The 17,104-nt window shown below is 36.5% G+C and overlaps 1 protein-coding gene across 1 annotated transcript in view; it reads right to left on the reverse strand.

Moving 5' to 3' along the window:
• Window positions 1-282: 282 nt before the first annotated feature.
• Window positions 283-17,104, reverse strand: part of PCSK5 (proprotein convertase subtilisin/kexin type 5) — a 171,280-nt gene continuing 154,458 nt past the window's right edge. The window contains exons 13-21 of the mRNA XM_084225783.1: window positions 16,402-16,538; window positions 11,309-11,452; window positions 9,863-9,965; window positions 9,116-9,309; window positions 7,618-7,702; window positions 5,535-5,632; window positions 4,975-5,104; window positions 3,821-3,936; window positions 283-2,085 (exon numbers count right to left, since the gene is read on the reverse strand). Of these exons, the coding sequence (XP_084081909.1) occupies window positions 1,970-2,085; window positions 3,821-3,936; window positions 4,975-5,104; window positions 5,535-5,632; window positions 7,618-7,702; window positions 9,116-9,309; window positions 9,863-9,965; window positions 11,309-11,452; window positions 16,402-16,538 (1,123 nt within the window). The 3' untranslated portion in view covers window positions 283-1,969. The remainder of the gene's footprint in view (window positions 2,086-3,820; window positions 3,937-4,974; window positions 5,105-5,534; window positions 5,633-7,617; window positions 7,703-9,115; window positions 9,310-9,862; window positions 9,966-11,308; window positions 11,453-16,401; window positions 16,539-17,104) is intronic.

Below are 17,104 nucleotides of genomic sequence, written 5' to 3' on the forward strand. Positions count from 1 at the left end.
TATCAATTACAACAGAACTACCCTATTTTACAAATAACAACTGAACATTTTACACATGTACAGTATTTTTTCAGTAAAAATGGATTTCGTTATAACAATGTCAGTTTTTTTTTTTAAAGAAAACAAAGTTATTAATTTCTTCTCTATAATAGTGTTAGAGACATTTGTAAGTATCCAAACAGATTCTTTACAATCCATTACATAATTAAATCTCAATAGTGAATATATATTTATATATAACATATATAATATTAACTTAAACTTTGAAAGCATTATGTTCTATTTAAACACGCTATACTGAGAAATGAGGCAGTAACAGACTAGTAGTGAAACTAGCACAAATTTGAATGTTTATCAGGAAATTTGTAATGGGCACCAAAGGAGCTTGACTGCACTCTCTCATAGTGAACCAGGCTGAAATAGTTTATCTGCTCTCTGCTAAGAGGACATTACCTCTAAAGGTTTGAATTAGTTTGTAAAACATCCACAGTCATATTTGATCCCCTTTATTTCCCAGGACTTACATGCTTAAACAGCTGAAATCCATTTTCTGTTTGTATGTCCTGGAAAGCTAACTGAGAAAGACATTTTGCATGTTTTAAGTACTATCCCCAGTAAACAGTATCTTTAAAGTTCAATTTGCTGTTTTCTGTGAAATAACTGTCTTTTGAACAGTATGCTGAGTGAAGCTGAAGAGGACAAATTAAACAGAAATTTGTACTGGCAGCCATGTGCCTGGGTAGAAAAAGAGTGAGGCTGGGGCCACTTCTCTTATCACTCAGGACTATTTTACAGTGAGGTAACTCCATTGGCCTTAGCAGGACTATTCCTGCTGAAATTTCTACTGTGAGCAGTTAAAAGCATATTTAGGCCCATCATGGAACCAAGAGAACCACTGATTTATTGCCCTATATGCAATTTTTCCTGGAGGTGTATTTGGCACAATTATAAATCCAGTCCTGTAAACACATCCTGTTGTATATAGTCACACTGGCATTTACATATGGGCACTATGAAACAGTTCCACATATCTGTATGATAATATCCCCTTTTTAAATGAACATTACAAGACAACAATAATTTATGAATACTTCTTACATGTTAGCAATGTTTTCTGACTTCTGAGCATATACATTACTCTCACTTATGCAAATCAAGGGAAGTAGCATATTCTAAATTTGTCCACTACAGGAACAATGGGTTTCTTATGTTTATTTGAAATAGCTTTGACAATTTAAAAAAATATAATAAAAATCCTAGTATATCTGTTAATAAGCCACCTGTCTAAAAATGAAATCTATATGACCAAAACCACATTTTGGGCAAACATATATACATACTGCATGTGATACAAAAAAAAGCATACAGTAGAGGAAGTAAGAAAGAAATGTGTGCAGAAATGTTCACTTTCCATTTTTTAAAATAGTGTTAGTAAAAAGGGGCAGAACTTAGTCCTGCACTAATGATGTTTCTGATCCCCTCAGGAACTCAAGTTCCCCCTGTCAAAGCATACAGCACAAAAAAAGACTAATGCAATTTTTTTGTATTGTTTAGTTTTAATCCATGTAAACTTGTGTTGTATTCTTGAAACACTATTTAAACATCTTGAAGTGGAAAGAAGCAGGAAAGAAGGGAAGAAAAAGAACCTTCAAAAAACGGGAATTATCCTAAGGTTGACAGGAAATCAAATCAAGAGTTAAATGTTAATTTTGGCATCAAATGCTTTGGTCACACAATACTGACTCTGTGATCCTGGATGCTCAGCTCTAGACACCCAGTTATGAAAGGTAGGCTTGTTGTAGTTTTTCCATTTAAGTTCCAACAAACAGTTCGCCATCTCCCCAGACAAAGAGGGGGGAGAGGGAAAAAGGTGGCTTGCTTTCTTTTTCTTTCTTTATTTTTTCCTTTTTCAGTAATATGAATTAATCTGTAAGTCAACAGGAGGAGGAGGATGCTGGGAGGTGTCAGTTCACCCCTTTTGTTTACATGTTCTGCAACACAATTGCTGAAGCACTTTCCTCTGGCAGAGATTGTTCTTTTTCACCAGCATACAGAATCCTCCCTCGGCCCAGGACTCTTCCGTGGCTTCCAGAGGGTGGCAGCAAGGGAAGGAAGGGAAGTTGAAGGTTTGGAGAGCACGGCGTGTACAATGGAGGAAGGTTTAATTGGTCAGACATGCAGATTTGGTTGAAGAGACCACTCAGGAGCAGGTAACAAGTAGGAAATTTGGTCCATCAAAAGGAATTTCAGTCAACAGCATTTTTTTTTTCAGCAAGAGATATTGTGTGGTCCAACAGGGAATGATTGGTATCCATTTATGAAAAGGAAAAAAAGATTAGAAAGAGAATAATTAGAATACAGTGATATTTACAGCAAAGGAATTTGCTCTCAATTTTTATGAATTAAAAGAATAAAACAATCGAACTACAGAAAAAGAGTAAAACATTTGCATAGAAATGCAAATCCTGGAGAATGAGTTGATTGTAAGGCATTGAAATGAGACCCTCTCTGCTTTTGTAAATTAACAGAAAAAACCCCAAGCCCTCCTGGACTTTTCTTGTTACCCTAGACTGCTGAGAACACGTGTCGTGTGATGTGACCCAGCATGGTGCACTGCAAGAGCCTGAAGGCCTGCACATCCATGTGCTTCCCTTCCATGAGAGCTGCATTTGGAAGAATGGTGGTGAGACGGGTTTCCTCACCCTCAGGAACTACGGGGTATGTGACTGAGGCTGCATGCGTACAAATGAAGATAGATTTATGCAGCTGTACAAGACAAAACTGGTATCTCAAATGTTTGCATTGCAGAAATCAATTGCAATACCATATTAGCATTACATTTCTTAATTTGTCTACGTACATCTGTCCTATTCTGGACTTGCTTAAGACAATAACTCTTCCAATGTCCAGACATGAAAAGGGCTCATGACTAGTTTACCAATATCTGCAATGTAGCTTTACAATGAACAGGATACTTTTCAAAGTTTGGAACCCTATATTCCAACAGGCAGTGCAAAGGTCCACAGGAACAAGACTCACACCTGTGCTCTTTCTTCTTTCCTTTTAAAGTCTTCTTTAACTCTTAGTAAATCCAGTGGAAATAAGCTGGGCCCAAGAGTCACTGTTAGCTTTTACTATATCTGATGTCAGTATCTTCCCAGACTTTGTTCTGATATAATTTTCCTGTTGGATTGCTGTTAGACTCTATTTACAAGTAATTCACAAGGTAACATTTTTAGGGAAGTACAATGTTATCTAAGTGTCTCTGAAATTGTGACATTTAAAAGGAGTTATTATTGGTGAATAATTAAGACAATCATATGCAATGAGAAAGCTATCTTGGTTGCCACAGAGAATTCGGAGGAAGTTCAAATCTCCACCCTAAACTGTATGTTCCCTATTTCAGAATTGTTTTTTTCTCACTACCCTTTCACACAAGTCAAGCAATCCTACGGGTGTTTTAAATCGTTTTTACTTACCAGCATTTTCACAGTTTAAAGTGCTGAGATAGATAAATGTAATTCTATTAATAGTACTCTAGGGTCCTCATATAAAAATCTGTTGAAAGCAATGGCTTTTGAACAAATGCTAAGGAAGGAAAAGTAGGTTGTTGGCAAGGTGGAAAATGATTTTAGGAAAATTCAGGTAAAGTGGGTGTGACTAATCTTGCTAACACATGCAAATGTAAATTTCTCCTTTTTATACATCTGAAAAATTTAAAACCCATACTTAAGAAGAAAAGCAGGCCAAACCAACCCGATACATGTAAAAGAAGAAACTGGCAGTGATAAAATTGATCTTTTCAGAGACGTGCACTCACCATCCTTGCATACTGTTCCAATGACACAGACACCAGTGTCTAGGTTATAGCCACTTGGACAGCTTGTACAGTTTCTGTCTCCTTGGCCACTGCAATCCAAACAGCTGGCATCGCATCTGAAAGACAAGGGCAGGAGTTGGCCTGCTGGCCTCACCAAATATAAGGCTACCTGGGAGACCTCTTTTGTATTGCAAAGGACTCGTTTGTTCTTTCTAGAGGTACAAGGTACTATATTATTACTACTTCTAATTTTGATAATAAATGACTACCCCTGCAGCTCAGTCCTGTTTCCTTCCATCAACAAATTGCTATTCCAGAGTTTTTAGTACACAGCTGTCTTATTCTAGTGTGTTGCAACTATGCATAAATAATCAGCAAAAGTATCAAGCTGATGGTGCAAACATGTGCATGTGAAAGGCATGAACTAAAGCCACAGGATAGAAATGACTGACATGATGCCTAGTCCCTTCATCACCCATCTCGCTCCATTGTCTTTTCATTACATATTGATTGTCTTTTTATGCAGAACACTCTGATACACATGGGGATTCCATTCCTGCCCGGAACTTATATCTGAGTCAACAATAAATGATTCCAAGGGCAACAAATGATATTTGTTTAACAAAGCATGGAATAGAAAAAATATTCCTTCCTTGCACAGCACAACTTTGCCCAGCTTTTTGTGCACTTGAGTCAGGTAAACTATACTGGACAGTAGTTTAGAATCTACCCATGCTATGTTTGTGAATATGCAGTGGAAGAACTGAAATGGTCTTTATAAATAGTAACTAACTTGCAATGAAAAAACCTGTAGTTGGATTGTTTTTGTTTGCTATTAACAAATGCAGATCTTCTGTCAGATTTGTAAATTTTATGCTTCTATGCAAATCTACTTACAGGCTCACTACAGGCTGTTTTAAAGGGAAGGTCACACACATATACCAGAAAAAATACTTTTATAGGATCTGTATGAATATAAATAATATAATAATAATGACAACAAAAATAATATATTTTTCTTATTTACTTAATATTAAGTATTTATTTATGTTTTGATGTTAACAGTGTTTTATCTTCTAATAAGTATGAACATTTCTAACACAGTAATAGCTAATATACTGCTAAATATCAGCTATATCAGCCACTGATCATACCTTTTGCAGCTTTTGTATCCACTTTCAGTGGAGTGATCAAGGTAATAACCACTACTACAGGACAGCACACATCTTCCATCTTCCATAAAGTAACCCTGCGTGCAGTTTATACAGGCATCAGCTCCAGCACCTTAGTCCGAAGAGAAATGTTAAGAAGGCAGGTACATTGTTAAAATAAACAGTGACATCATTTTAGTGTATCTTTTTCTGAAATAAATGGCTGCAGTTCTAAAACTCCCACAAAATCTACCAGTCACTATTCCATCCCTGGAAGAAAATGGAAGTCAATAATGGAAATCATAGTAAGTTCTACTAAAATTTTAAAAATAAAAAAAAATAAAATAAAAAGAAAAAAGAAAGGAATTTATAAATGCTTTCAATTAAAAATTTAGATTGCTATGCTAGTTAAAAGAAGTTTGTCATATTTAAAATGTAATTAAAAGCTACTAAGAGAATGAAGGATTCACATGTAAACAATGATGCTATACTGTAACTGTGATATATAGCGGAATAAAATCAGAGGTAAAATCAAGGAATGAAGACAAATGTCAGTGGGGTACCTGCACATGTTGCACAGGAACGGTGGCATGGTTCACATTCTCTGCCATTATGGTATTTTCCCTCTTCACAGCGGATAGCACATCTGGTGCCATGCAAACTATCATAAAAAGGAAAAAAAGCACAGAGCAGATAATGGCAACAGAGGACAACAAGATCGTGCACAATCCAGTAATTCTCTTTTAATCAAAAAGCAACCCATATGTTATGATTCATTCAGCTTCTTTCAATGGTCATAGTTCATAAATTTAGAGACACCAATCACTTAAAGAGGGAATGCAAAGCAGTTTTGCCCATGGTGAAGTAACGAATCTGTTTACAAACTCCTTGTAAATACTACGAAGTAATAGGGGACAGAAAAAAAAATGAACTATGACAAACAGCACAAAAAATTTAGGCATGTAAAATGCAATTATCCATGAGGAATTTGGCACAGGATCAGCATTAAAAAAAATGCTAAGGGACCCGTCAACTGAATGCCAGTTCTGTGTGGCTTGTGAGATTTGCTGAGATTATAGACAGAGGTATTCTGCCTGCAGGCACTTTTGAGAGAGCACAAAAATGTTAGTAACAAGTAATATTTTTATGTATTCCTTGAAGTTGTTTATTGCTTTCATGTTATATGGTGCCTATAGCAGATTGCAGGGGTTTGGTTTATTTTTGTTTGTTTGAAATTAATTTTTTTAAACTAGGACCTCTCTCCCATATTTACCATTTTCTGCAGAATCTCAGGATTCATCCAATCTAACACTTTCTCTAAAAATGCTCATCAGCTCTGGACTTTCCCACTCTGAGTGCTAACCATGTTTTTACAGATTGGATCCAGCAATAGCCAGGTAAGTTCAGCACCACTGACAATTTTCAAAATTGTACTCACTCCTAGTTTACAAAATAAACTAGGAATGCGACAAAACTTCACAGGCTCTGCTTTTATCTTGTTTTTCCTCAGCAACATACCTCAAAGAGCTTTACAATGCACATAGCATTATCATGCTTTTACAGATGGGAAAATAATTTGCCCAAGTTTATTTAATGGGCCAGTAACAGAGTAGATCTGGAATTCAGGTCTCTCAAGACCCACTCAAGGAAGGCCCTGCTCATCGATACCTCTGCCAAGAAAATGCAGAAAGTATGGAACAACTATGGAATGTGAAATGCATGTCCTGAAAGGCTCCATTTATCTGATATAACCAGACATTTTTAAAAAAATGTTACCAAAAATGACTCTCTATTTGCTAAAATTGCCCAAGAAAACATGAGGGTTAGGTTTTAAATTTTGTTTAGTAATTCAATTTCAATAAAGGAACCCAGCTATTGATCTTCTAGAAGCAAACATTCAGCTTTTATGAAAAGATGAAAACCACTTTAATGCAACAGGAAACCTCAGTGTTAAAACATTAACACAATACTTGTATTCAAAAGAATACCTACAGATACTGAATACTGACTTCACATTTTTGTTGCACTAAGCCACCATACAGTCTGTCATGAATATTGCATGAGTTTTGCCCTTTGCTACTTGGACCAAAAGGTCATTCTTTATAAAGGAGCTTGAAATATGTACTGCTGCTTTGTATGTTTATCTATCATTTTAAAGAATAATTAAGTTCCCCTCTGAAGGAAAAAAATCTCACCTGCTGTTTAAAATATATGATCACTGTAATAGAATTGAGCCTCAGGTACTTGAGGTAAGTGAATGGCTGAATACATGAAGAAATACAATAAAGATAAGAAAATAATTTCTAACTACCACATGAATGAACCAGAAAGATTAATACAATTCATTAGCTCTACTTCTAAAACAATCCTTGACTGACATAATGTTGGTCAAAAATTGAAGAAGCCAGCTTTCCACATGACTGTGGCTTTTATGTTACCTGATATGAAAGGCCTTCTAAAAATCTGTTGTCAGTCAAATGGGCACACAGGATCACTATTACAGACTAAACAAGAGTAAACAGCATTGGTACAGACAAAATGAGGGCCATGCAAAGTTAAATAGGTATCTGATGTTCTTCATTGTGTATCTACAGCCTTGTCTACCTCTTCAGATACTATGTTTAGAGACATACATAATTTCCTTACCTAAGGCCATGTTTGCATTCTGTGCAGATTTGGAATTCAACACAGGTCTTGCAGTTTTCACTACATTTACGACAAACAATCTTATCTACAAGAGAAAAAAAGAAAACAAACCAGAAAACCTTGGTCAGTTTTGTTTGATAAAATTGTATGAATATATTATTACATGACTTACTACTTTCTAGTTTGACATCAACATCAAGCTAGACTAAACCAGCAAAATTGTGCCTATCATTAGCTTTTCCCATCAAATATCAAATGGTTTACAATATTTCCACACATTTGAAGTCAAAGTTGCACCCTGAGAAAAAAATATGTTTTGCGGCCATTAAAAATTTTTCATAAACACTTAAAAGTTACATTCACTATTTATAATATGGACTTAAGTCACGTTCTCATATAGTAGTAATATACACTAATAATTGCCATGTATTCTGGAGACTGTCCTGCAATCTTACACCTTCCATGCTAGCAGTCTGTCCTGTCTTTCTGATTTGGTGCTAAAAGACACACCTGTATAAACAGATATGATCTTAACAAAGTAAATATATAAATTACTTAACAGCTGGTTTTTTATCTCTGGAGATTCCTTCTTCAAGAAATCCCTCTCTCTCTTCAGCCCTGCTGTCTTTTGACAGGCAGTGAGTGACACATACCATTCTGAGAAGAAAAACTCTATTTCTCCATTTAATCCTAAATTTTCATCTATCCATCTTAATTTGTACGGGAAAGAGTTCTCTTTACTGAAGTTCTCACAGTGAAAATGCTGGAATTAAGGTAGGACTAATTTTTTTTACTAATTCTCAAAAACAAGCACACAGCTTCATGCTGGAGAAAGCAGAATGTTAGGTACCTAGATGAACAAAGCTCCTGAGAATATATTTATCTTCTAACGAGGGTCTAAAGATAACAAACAGTTTTAAGCCCATTTGAATATATGTCTAAGTATTTTTGTTAGCCAAAGCTGGAAATTAAAAATGGACAGTCTACTTGGCAATCACAGGAAGAAGCTGAAGGCAGGTACCTATCATGGCTGAGGATTACTGCTCTTGGGCAGTGACATCACTCTGGAGATGCATAGGTCTGTCAGAAACATTATGTGCAACCATGTTACATCTGAAGAGCCTTTTTGTGGTAGAGCTCTGGGTCAACTGGCCACAGCCAGTGTCTCAGCTCTCACTTTTGGTCCCATATAATCTGGCTAAATGGGGAATCATGGTCAGAATGGGTGCTGTCTATCCCTTCTCCAAGTAGTGATAACTTTTGCTGTCCTTCAGCTGACTTGGTTCTGCTACTGTTACTCCCAGATACGCCCAGCATAAGCATGGTTTTTAAAATAAAGGAAGATCATTCAGGACGTTCTTGATCACACTTGGCAACAATTTAACAAAAGCAATAGGATAAGAAATCAACATACACTTTTCCTGCTCATAACCATTCCAGCAACCTCCCCAGATGAAATTCTGTAGCCCGCAAAAGAAAACCAACAAGAAATACTAACTCTTGTCCAGGTAAAACCCATCAGGGCAGTTGGTAATACAGCTATTGGTTACTTCATTCAGGTAGTAGCCAGATTTACAGGTCATGCACTGGTCATTATGGCCTCCAACACAGGTTTCACAATTGGGTGAGCATTTTTTACATCGTTTCTTGTCTGCATTGTAGTGACCAGGTGGGCAGGTCGAAACACAGATCCTGCAGACAGCAGGGAAGAGAAGGCAGAATTGTTAATGAAATAACCTGCCACCACATTCCTGGACCATGACTGCAAAGCAGAAGTATTTCTCAGCATTGTTGCCTTTCTAATGATCATGTACTTACTAAGATATAACCCTTCAAAGCACTGCATCAAGCTGACTCTCTTGCATTTATGTCGCTACACATGCTACCTCCTCACCAGCATATGTCTTGTCAGTCTACAGTATAATTTTCGATCATCTACATTTCTTCCTATCTTGTTCACCTAATCACATCAGCTGCAGTAGCTATAAGAGTCTATGAATATGTATATATACAGAGAAAGCTTCTTATAGAAAAAAAAGAGGTGGGGATATAATCAGAGAAGCGTTTTCCACAGCTGTATTTTAAATTCTGATTAGCTAGTGTTTGGGGTTTTTTTTAACTCCAAAGAAAATTTTTCAAAATCAGGGGGAAATTAGTTATCCATGACTGCAATGAAAGAGAAAAGAAAGTTAAGATAGATATACTAAGAAATCAATGAAGTGAAGTTTTTTTCTCTTTCTCTTACCTTGTGTTGTTTTTAGATTTGTAGTAATAGTGCAGACAGTCAGTACAATGATCTGGTCCTGGCCCATCACACCCTACTTTACTGCATTCTGCATTGCAGGGACCTGTAAAAAAACAGAATACAGAGCGACAAAGGAATTAAAACTTCTAATTTAAGGGACATTTAACCTTAAATCACAGTATTTTATTGCGGAATGCAATTACTCTGTTTCCCTCCGTTGAGGACTACATCTAGCACAGGTAGCTTGGTTTGCTACTTGTACTGTGAGCTCAAGATTGAGCTCTGGGTGGCAGAAGCTCCAAGCAAGAGGCTGTGCAGACCCTTTGCATAAAAAACAACATGGGGACCTATGTCACCAGTTGGGTGACCTGACATGTAGAGACACAGCCAAGAGCCAAGACCCTGAGACTTCCATGTGCTAAAACTGTAAGGGTAAAAAGGCCCAAGGATTCCCTTGTTCAGAGTCCTTCCTCAGAGGCACTCTGCTCAAGCTGTTATGTTTTTATTTAGTTATTGCACCAAGATTAAGCTTTTCTAGGGATTGGGAAGTCTGAGACTCTGCTATGGGAAAACTAGGGTTGAGCTAGTGAGGAAACCTGGCCTGATTATGTGAGTGTGGGAGGTACAGCTGTGAAGGGGCCTTGGTTCTAGCTCAGTTGTTGAGAGTATGACTTCCGGAGTGGCTCCTGGATGGCTGGACAAGGAGGTTTCCTGAATACCTGCATGACTTGACTTCAAAAATTCAGAAAAAAGGCTTTTAAACAAGTATGACATCCTCATTTAATTTGGAAATGTGTAAAGACCTCTGTAATTCATAATTAGGAATTATTAGTAAAATTACTTCTAAAAAGAAGGACAACACAAATATCATGATCAGTGGCTGCTCTGGTTCCCAAGTGAATATCAGCTGATCCAAGTGGCTACCATGACCCCATGAATCAGACACCAGGGCCCTCATGCTCTGTGCTGCTACAGGCTACAAAAGCCTCAGGTAGTACTTGCTGATTCCCAAGTCCTCTGTTTCACCTGCACTCATATTAGGCTTGATAATGCTTTGGATCTGCTCCAACTTAGTATTTTCTGTGATTTAGCTCTTACAGTTTTCAAATAGATCCTTCCTTCTATGGGAGGAGAGAATTATCAAGTCTTGCCTTTATGCAGATAAACAAGGACTGTGGGTGATGTTACAACTTTCAGGATCACTGATCACTCCTGAATCAATGTGCTGACTTTGCTTCATATAAAAGCTTTAAAAGTGTAGCTTAAAAATACGTAACTCTATGCAGGCAAACTCATACGCCCAACTTTCAATGATGAAAAAAGTACTTCTCATGTTCAGCGAAGAATCCAATTCACTGAACATTTTACATCTGCAGATTCTCAGGTCATCCTTAAAGACATTAAGGGTTCAGTAAATGCACAAACAGAGAAAATGAATGTACACACCTGAATAGTCATCTGTTGCATAATCTTCTGTAGGGTCTTCAACTGGACTGGAGCGCACTCTTTCCACTTTGGAAAAATCATTTCTTGGTGAGTAAGGCTGAATGGATGTTCCATACAGTACTAAGGACCACTCTTTCAATTTGCCTGGAAGTTAAGTATTATAAAACTGTTTTCAGAACTACTTCTCCTCTCTGTGTCTTACGAAAGTATGTAACTTTTAAGCATGTTATTATGAGTAGGTGTGGAAGACATTCTTTTCCAAGTGCAATAGCTGTTTTAATACAACCTGAGAAAGCATATTTCCTTCAATCAGATCTTTACACTGTATTTTCATTGCACTCCAATTTCTTGTAGATCTAGTAAAGATCAGCACCATGGGCTGAACTCAATATAAACAATAAACAAAACATCTGGGCATACAGTTTTTGGAATATGTACATGGTACTGCATAAGGTGGTTTTGCTCTGGATTTCACTTTCCCCTCAGAACACTATTAATTGTCCAGTAATTATTATTTGAGATCTTTTAGCTAAGTAGCTGTATTCAGAATTCTGACTTAGGAAAGGGATTACTAAAAGAACCTTTCATTGACTTTTAGGACATAACTTGATGAACAAGAAAACACCTACTCTTAAAATCTCCATGGAAGAACATCACGGTCCCCCTCAAATCAGCATAATTTCTAATTTATTTGGGCTAATTATTTGGCAGATATATCACACCACCGTCTGCAATCACCACTAATATTTTATCCTCTTAATATTTGAGTGAAGACAGAAAAAAACATCTGGCCACCTGAAGCATGTTCTGACTTTCTGGTAAGTTTTTTTTTGGCAAGAATAAAAAGATAAAGGTGTATCAAGTCATCAGTTCATGCTATCAGAACATAAGGGGTGAACTTTCAGTCCCAACCTTTCTCTCTATACTACTAGGTGAAAAAATTTGGAGAAAGAGCAAAAACACTCAGGCCTGAAATAATGTCTAAAGAAAAGATGTATAAAAAACACATCCCTGCTTGAAAAGGCGCAACGAAAGTTTGTATCAGCACAACATCTTGGTTATGTTAATCTGTCCTGGAAGAGCTAGTTGTAAATGTCAAATTTTCATTAGAACAAAGAGAAATCAGAGAAGCAGGGAGAATTTGAATGATCCTGTTTTGGAGGCTGTTTTGTGGTTAAAACTCTTCACAAGGAGAACTTCTTATTTAATGAGAAATGTAATCCAGGTATGACACTTCTCAAGAGAATAATGTAGTATACTTCATGTAAAATTAAATTCAAGCAATCTTCCTCTTCTTTCATTTTAATGATATTCATTAACTCGAAATATTATTCATTTGGACTTTTCAATCTGTACAATCAAATAAATTTGACCTTTAAAAGTGATTTTCTGTATTTTTCCCAAGGTCATTTGGTAGCCTCCACTGACATGACAAAGACAAGTATCTCTCTGCTTGTACATGCATGCTTCTAGCAGTAAGCAACAATAACCAAATACACTACCTGACAGATCACAAGCAAATTCTTTTAAATGATTTATATTAGGGATGAGGATGGAAATCTCTGTTATCTCTATGTCTCTTGCCAATCCAATTTAATCTTTTTGAGACAAAAATTTCTGCACTTCATATGAAACCTTCTCTGCTGTATACTCAGTTTTTGAGTAGAAACTGCAAAGCAGAGACTACATCATGTGGCAGTTGTGTCCCACAGTACCTTTCAACTTTTCACATCTGAATTATTACTTTCTTTAAAGAGACATTTGATCTTGAATAAAAAAATTAACCGCTGATGAATCTACCATACCTGCTGCCAAACTATTGGCTAATTACCTTGGCTGTAAAATTGGATACACTTTGTTTTCAATTTCTTCTCCTACCCACAGACATGTAACTCCTAAAGACCCATTAGATTAAAAAGAGACAAATCATGCATTTTCTTCCTTTAAAGACATGTGGGAATCAAGTTACATCTTGATGTTCCTTAGACTGATCCAACTGTTTCCTTAATGGCACTTTTCTTTTTAAAATGAAGTCACACAGGGAGATAATTTTCAACCAGCTATGCAGTCATCTCTACAGCCGTTTCAAAGATACATCTTCTTCATGTCCACTCCCTGCCTTTTTTGGTGTTCTGACCACTTCCAGAGCATACAAATCATAATACATTGGATGCAATTTTAAAAAAAAAAGTGTGTTTCGCTAAGTTATTCAGATCTTTTTATCCCCATTTATTATGAGCAAAAACTCACTCAAATAGAAAAATATGTTTTTTTCTATTTCTCCCAGAACACTGGTAAAACTATTTGCAAGAACCTACTACAAATAACCACAGATAAAGATGCTCCTAAGGCATAGCATATTGCATTCAGATTTTACACATACAGAAGATCTTGTACTAACATCACTGCAGGAAGGATTATTACTCTGAATGCATATATAATGCAAAAGGGCAGTATGGGGAATAATGTAGGGTTTCTCAGGAGATTAGTTGCCTTTTAAGAAAATGCTTCAGTAAATAAGGAGGAGAAAAATTCAGGTGATTTGCCAGCAAATAAATGAAGACTGCCTCAAGGTGGGTTTAATTGGTACAATGACAATATTTCAATACCTAAGTATATATACATACACACACACACTTTTATAATGAATAAACAAAGTATGCACATTTAAGCCAAAATCTTTCTTTCCTCATTTTTGGCTGATTCCATCATTTAATATGGCTAGAATAATCCTTTCCCTGCTAGAATTTAGACTGTGCAACAAAGGTCCCATGTTGTATCTATAGAAGAAAGGGCATATTGCAATGTTTCAGAGCAAATATATATCCACCTCCATAAACTCTACAGAATTAAATGTAGAAATCACATGCATTACTTTTATGAACTGGACTCTTGATTTCTTTTCAGGTAATAGGTGTGGCATTACCTTGCCAATGCAGGGATATGATGACATGTTGGGTCATTCTTTTTAATTTGATTACAGAAAAATGGCAACTCTTAATTACTTAAAAGACCTTTCAAGAGCTGAGTAAACACATGCACAGAACACAAACAAGAAACAGGCATGATGATGATATCACTGTGATAAACTGCAGGCTATGGTGATAAACTGGAGAGGCACCATGAACTGGAGAGGCACCAGGCATAAATTACGTTTAAGCACCTTTTGTTTACTTCATGTTCTCTTCAGTGCAGAGACTAATCCCGATATGCCCAAACAGCTGAATTTATCCACCACTAATATATGGCAGGCACTTCCAAATCTTTTTGAACAGAAGAGTTACTGGACAGCTTTCATCAGAGGGCAACCACTGCTCTAGAAAGATGGGGGATACATTACTAGACAGTATACAATGAACCAGGATCCAAATTCACAACCACACTGCATCTTGTGAAAACCAAATGCACATAAAAACCAAACTAGTCTCATGCAGTGTTTTACATTGTGGTTAAAACAAAGTAGAGCTCTCCAGCAGGATTTTTTCAGTAGATCAGCTTCCTCCACACCCCTAGTTTTGCAGACATACTTTCTCCCAATCCCCTAGCCTTACTGTGCCTTTTCCAGACCTGCATCTTTAGGCCTTAGTTCTGATGGAGGAAAGGAAATCAGTTCCATTAGATTAGCTACTGTAGCACTGAGAGAGTATATGTAATGTATTGAAATCAATAAACCTATACAACTACATATGTAGTTGTAGTGTGTAGGAGTGTGGAGAAATGGGCCTTGAAGTATAAAGCTGGAAATGTAGCAGGCCACTTTGAGATCGCCCTGATGATGTAAAAAGCCTGGACAATATAGCTGGAGAATTGCCCAGATTAAAAGTTTGCAAAATGGCTCCAGGCTACCTCGTTTTTAGTGCAAGGTGTGTGTCTGGGAAGAGGGAAATAGTTGAAATATGTTGCTATGTGGTTGTACCTTCATGCCTATTGGATGAAACAATGGTTCCAGTACACACAAAGGTGAAGAGCTACTCTAACTTGTCCTTCGCACCAGAGATGTTCCTGGATGTGTCAGGAATGACAAGTGTAAAATGGAGTTGAAAATACTTGATTTTTGTCTCTTTTCAGTAATTTGATTAAAATGAAATGTCTTATTTGCTGCTTAATACCTCCCCCTCTATGAAATTCTAAAGCATTGAAAATTAAAAAAAAACCCAAACAGAAAACCTTCTCCTGAATTTCTGACCAGATTTGCTTATACTCTGCGGCTGCTTTTCGAGACACATTTAGTGAGTACCCCTTTTTAGTGTACTGGAAACCTTGCTTTTTGTTTAGTGGTGCATTTAACATCATTTAGTTAAGATCAAACCATAGCTGGGAAACTATGGTGAGAAGCCATCAGTGGTGATAAAGTGAAATTTAAAACACTGGCAATGTTGGTGTTTTCTTTCAGAGCTCTAGCGGAAGATAATCAAGATTCACAAAATGCTGCGCCTAAAGTTAACCACATGACTATACAGCTAGAATTTAAATAACACTAGCAATGGTGTAAAAAGTTACCAGAGTCTAGAAGACATTTTCTGCACATAAATTTTGCAAATCATACTTTATCTTGGTCTTCATTAGAAGACCATGTCAATCACATATTGTGTAAAAGCTTTTCAAATTTTGGCTTGTGATTGCTGGTTTACTACCCTAAAAACCTAAAATCATGTTATGTAGACTAGTGAGTCAGGTGATAAGACAATAGATTTGATGGCTGGACAAAGAACCTTTTTTTAAAAGTTGAGACTAGCTATTGGAACATGACACAGCTAAAGTACAGTAGAAATAAAGAACCAAAATTCTCATTGAATTCTATCAACAGTGATTGAGTGAGACTGATCTGCATGTTAATTTTTTTTTAAACAGATTGTCTAAAAAAAACCCCAGAGAAATAAGTTCAGAATAAAAGTGAATCATGTTATCTTAAAAAGTAAATAACAGCAACATAAAAATGAAGAGTGCATTGATAATTTAAATTTAGAACATTGCTCTTTCCAGCTATGGCTTCACACTAAAACCAGTGAGATGCTCCAGCTGTAAATAAAAGGTGGAAAACAGCAAGGACTTTTCAGAATTCACCCAGCCCTCATAAATGTTAAGAGTCCTACCTGGAGTCTTGAAATTTCTCAGCTGAGATGGAGTGTCACAGATTTCCAAGATCCAATCACCTGCTGCTTTTTCACTCCAGCAGTGAGTAGTCATAAACTCCCAGTTTTTGAATCCTTCCATGGAATGATCAAATAGCCTAAAACAAATGATGACATTATTTCAAGGCAAACATTTTTTTTCCTGGGGAGCTATGCCTCCAGGTGTGCAAACCTGAATAATAACTCTTGAATAATCAGCCAGTTCATTCATCTGTACCTTCACATAACATTATTCATGATGGTTTTCGCACATGTATTACAAGCACATTTAACAGTTCTTTGTTGTTTGATGGAAGAGTCTTTACATGCCATCATGTTTTTATAATGAAAAAGAGAATGGCAAGCAAATTCATTGCAATAACACCATAACTGCTAAGACTCTTTAATATGATTTTTGGGTCTTGGAAAAACTGCATATGATACAGAATTCCATTGCTTTAACAGCATGATGCAATTACAAATAACTTGTAAGCTGGAAAATCTCAGTAACATTTATTTTTGGCTTTACATTGGAATAGTTAAAAGGAGTTTAAACCCAATAAAAACAACAAGTTTAAGACAATAGTGATTCAATACATCACTTGTGAAGAAGTAATATGCAACTGAGAAATTAGACTCAATCCTTGAACTACCAAGGTATCACCCTCTTCAAACACCTCACAGA

This window comes from Fringilla coelebs (assembly GCF_963513975.1).
Source record: "Fringilla coelebs genome assembly, chromosome: Z".
In the NCBI taxonomy this organism is placed as follows: Eukaryota; Metazoa; Chordata; class Aves; order Passeriformes; family Fringillidae; genus Fringilla; species Fringilla coelebs.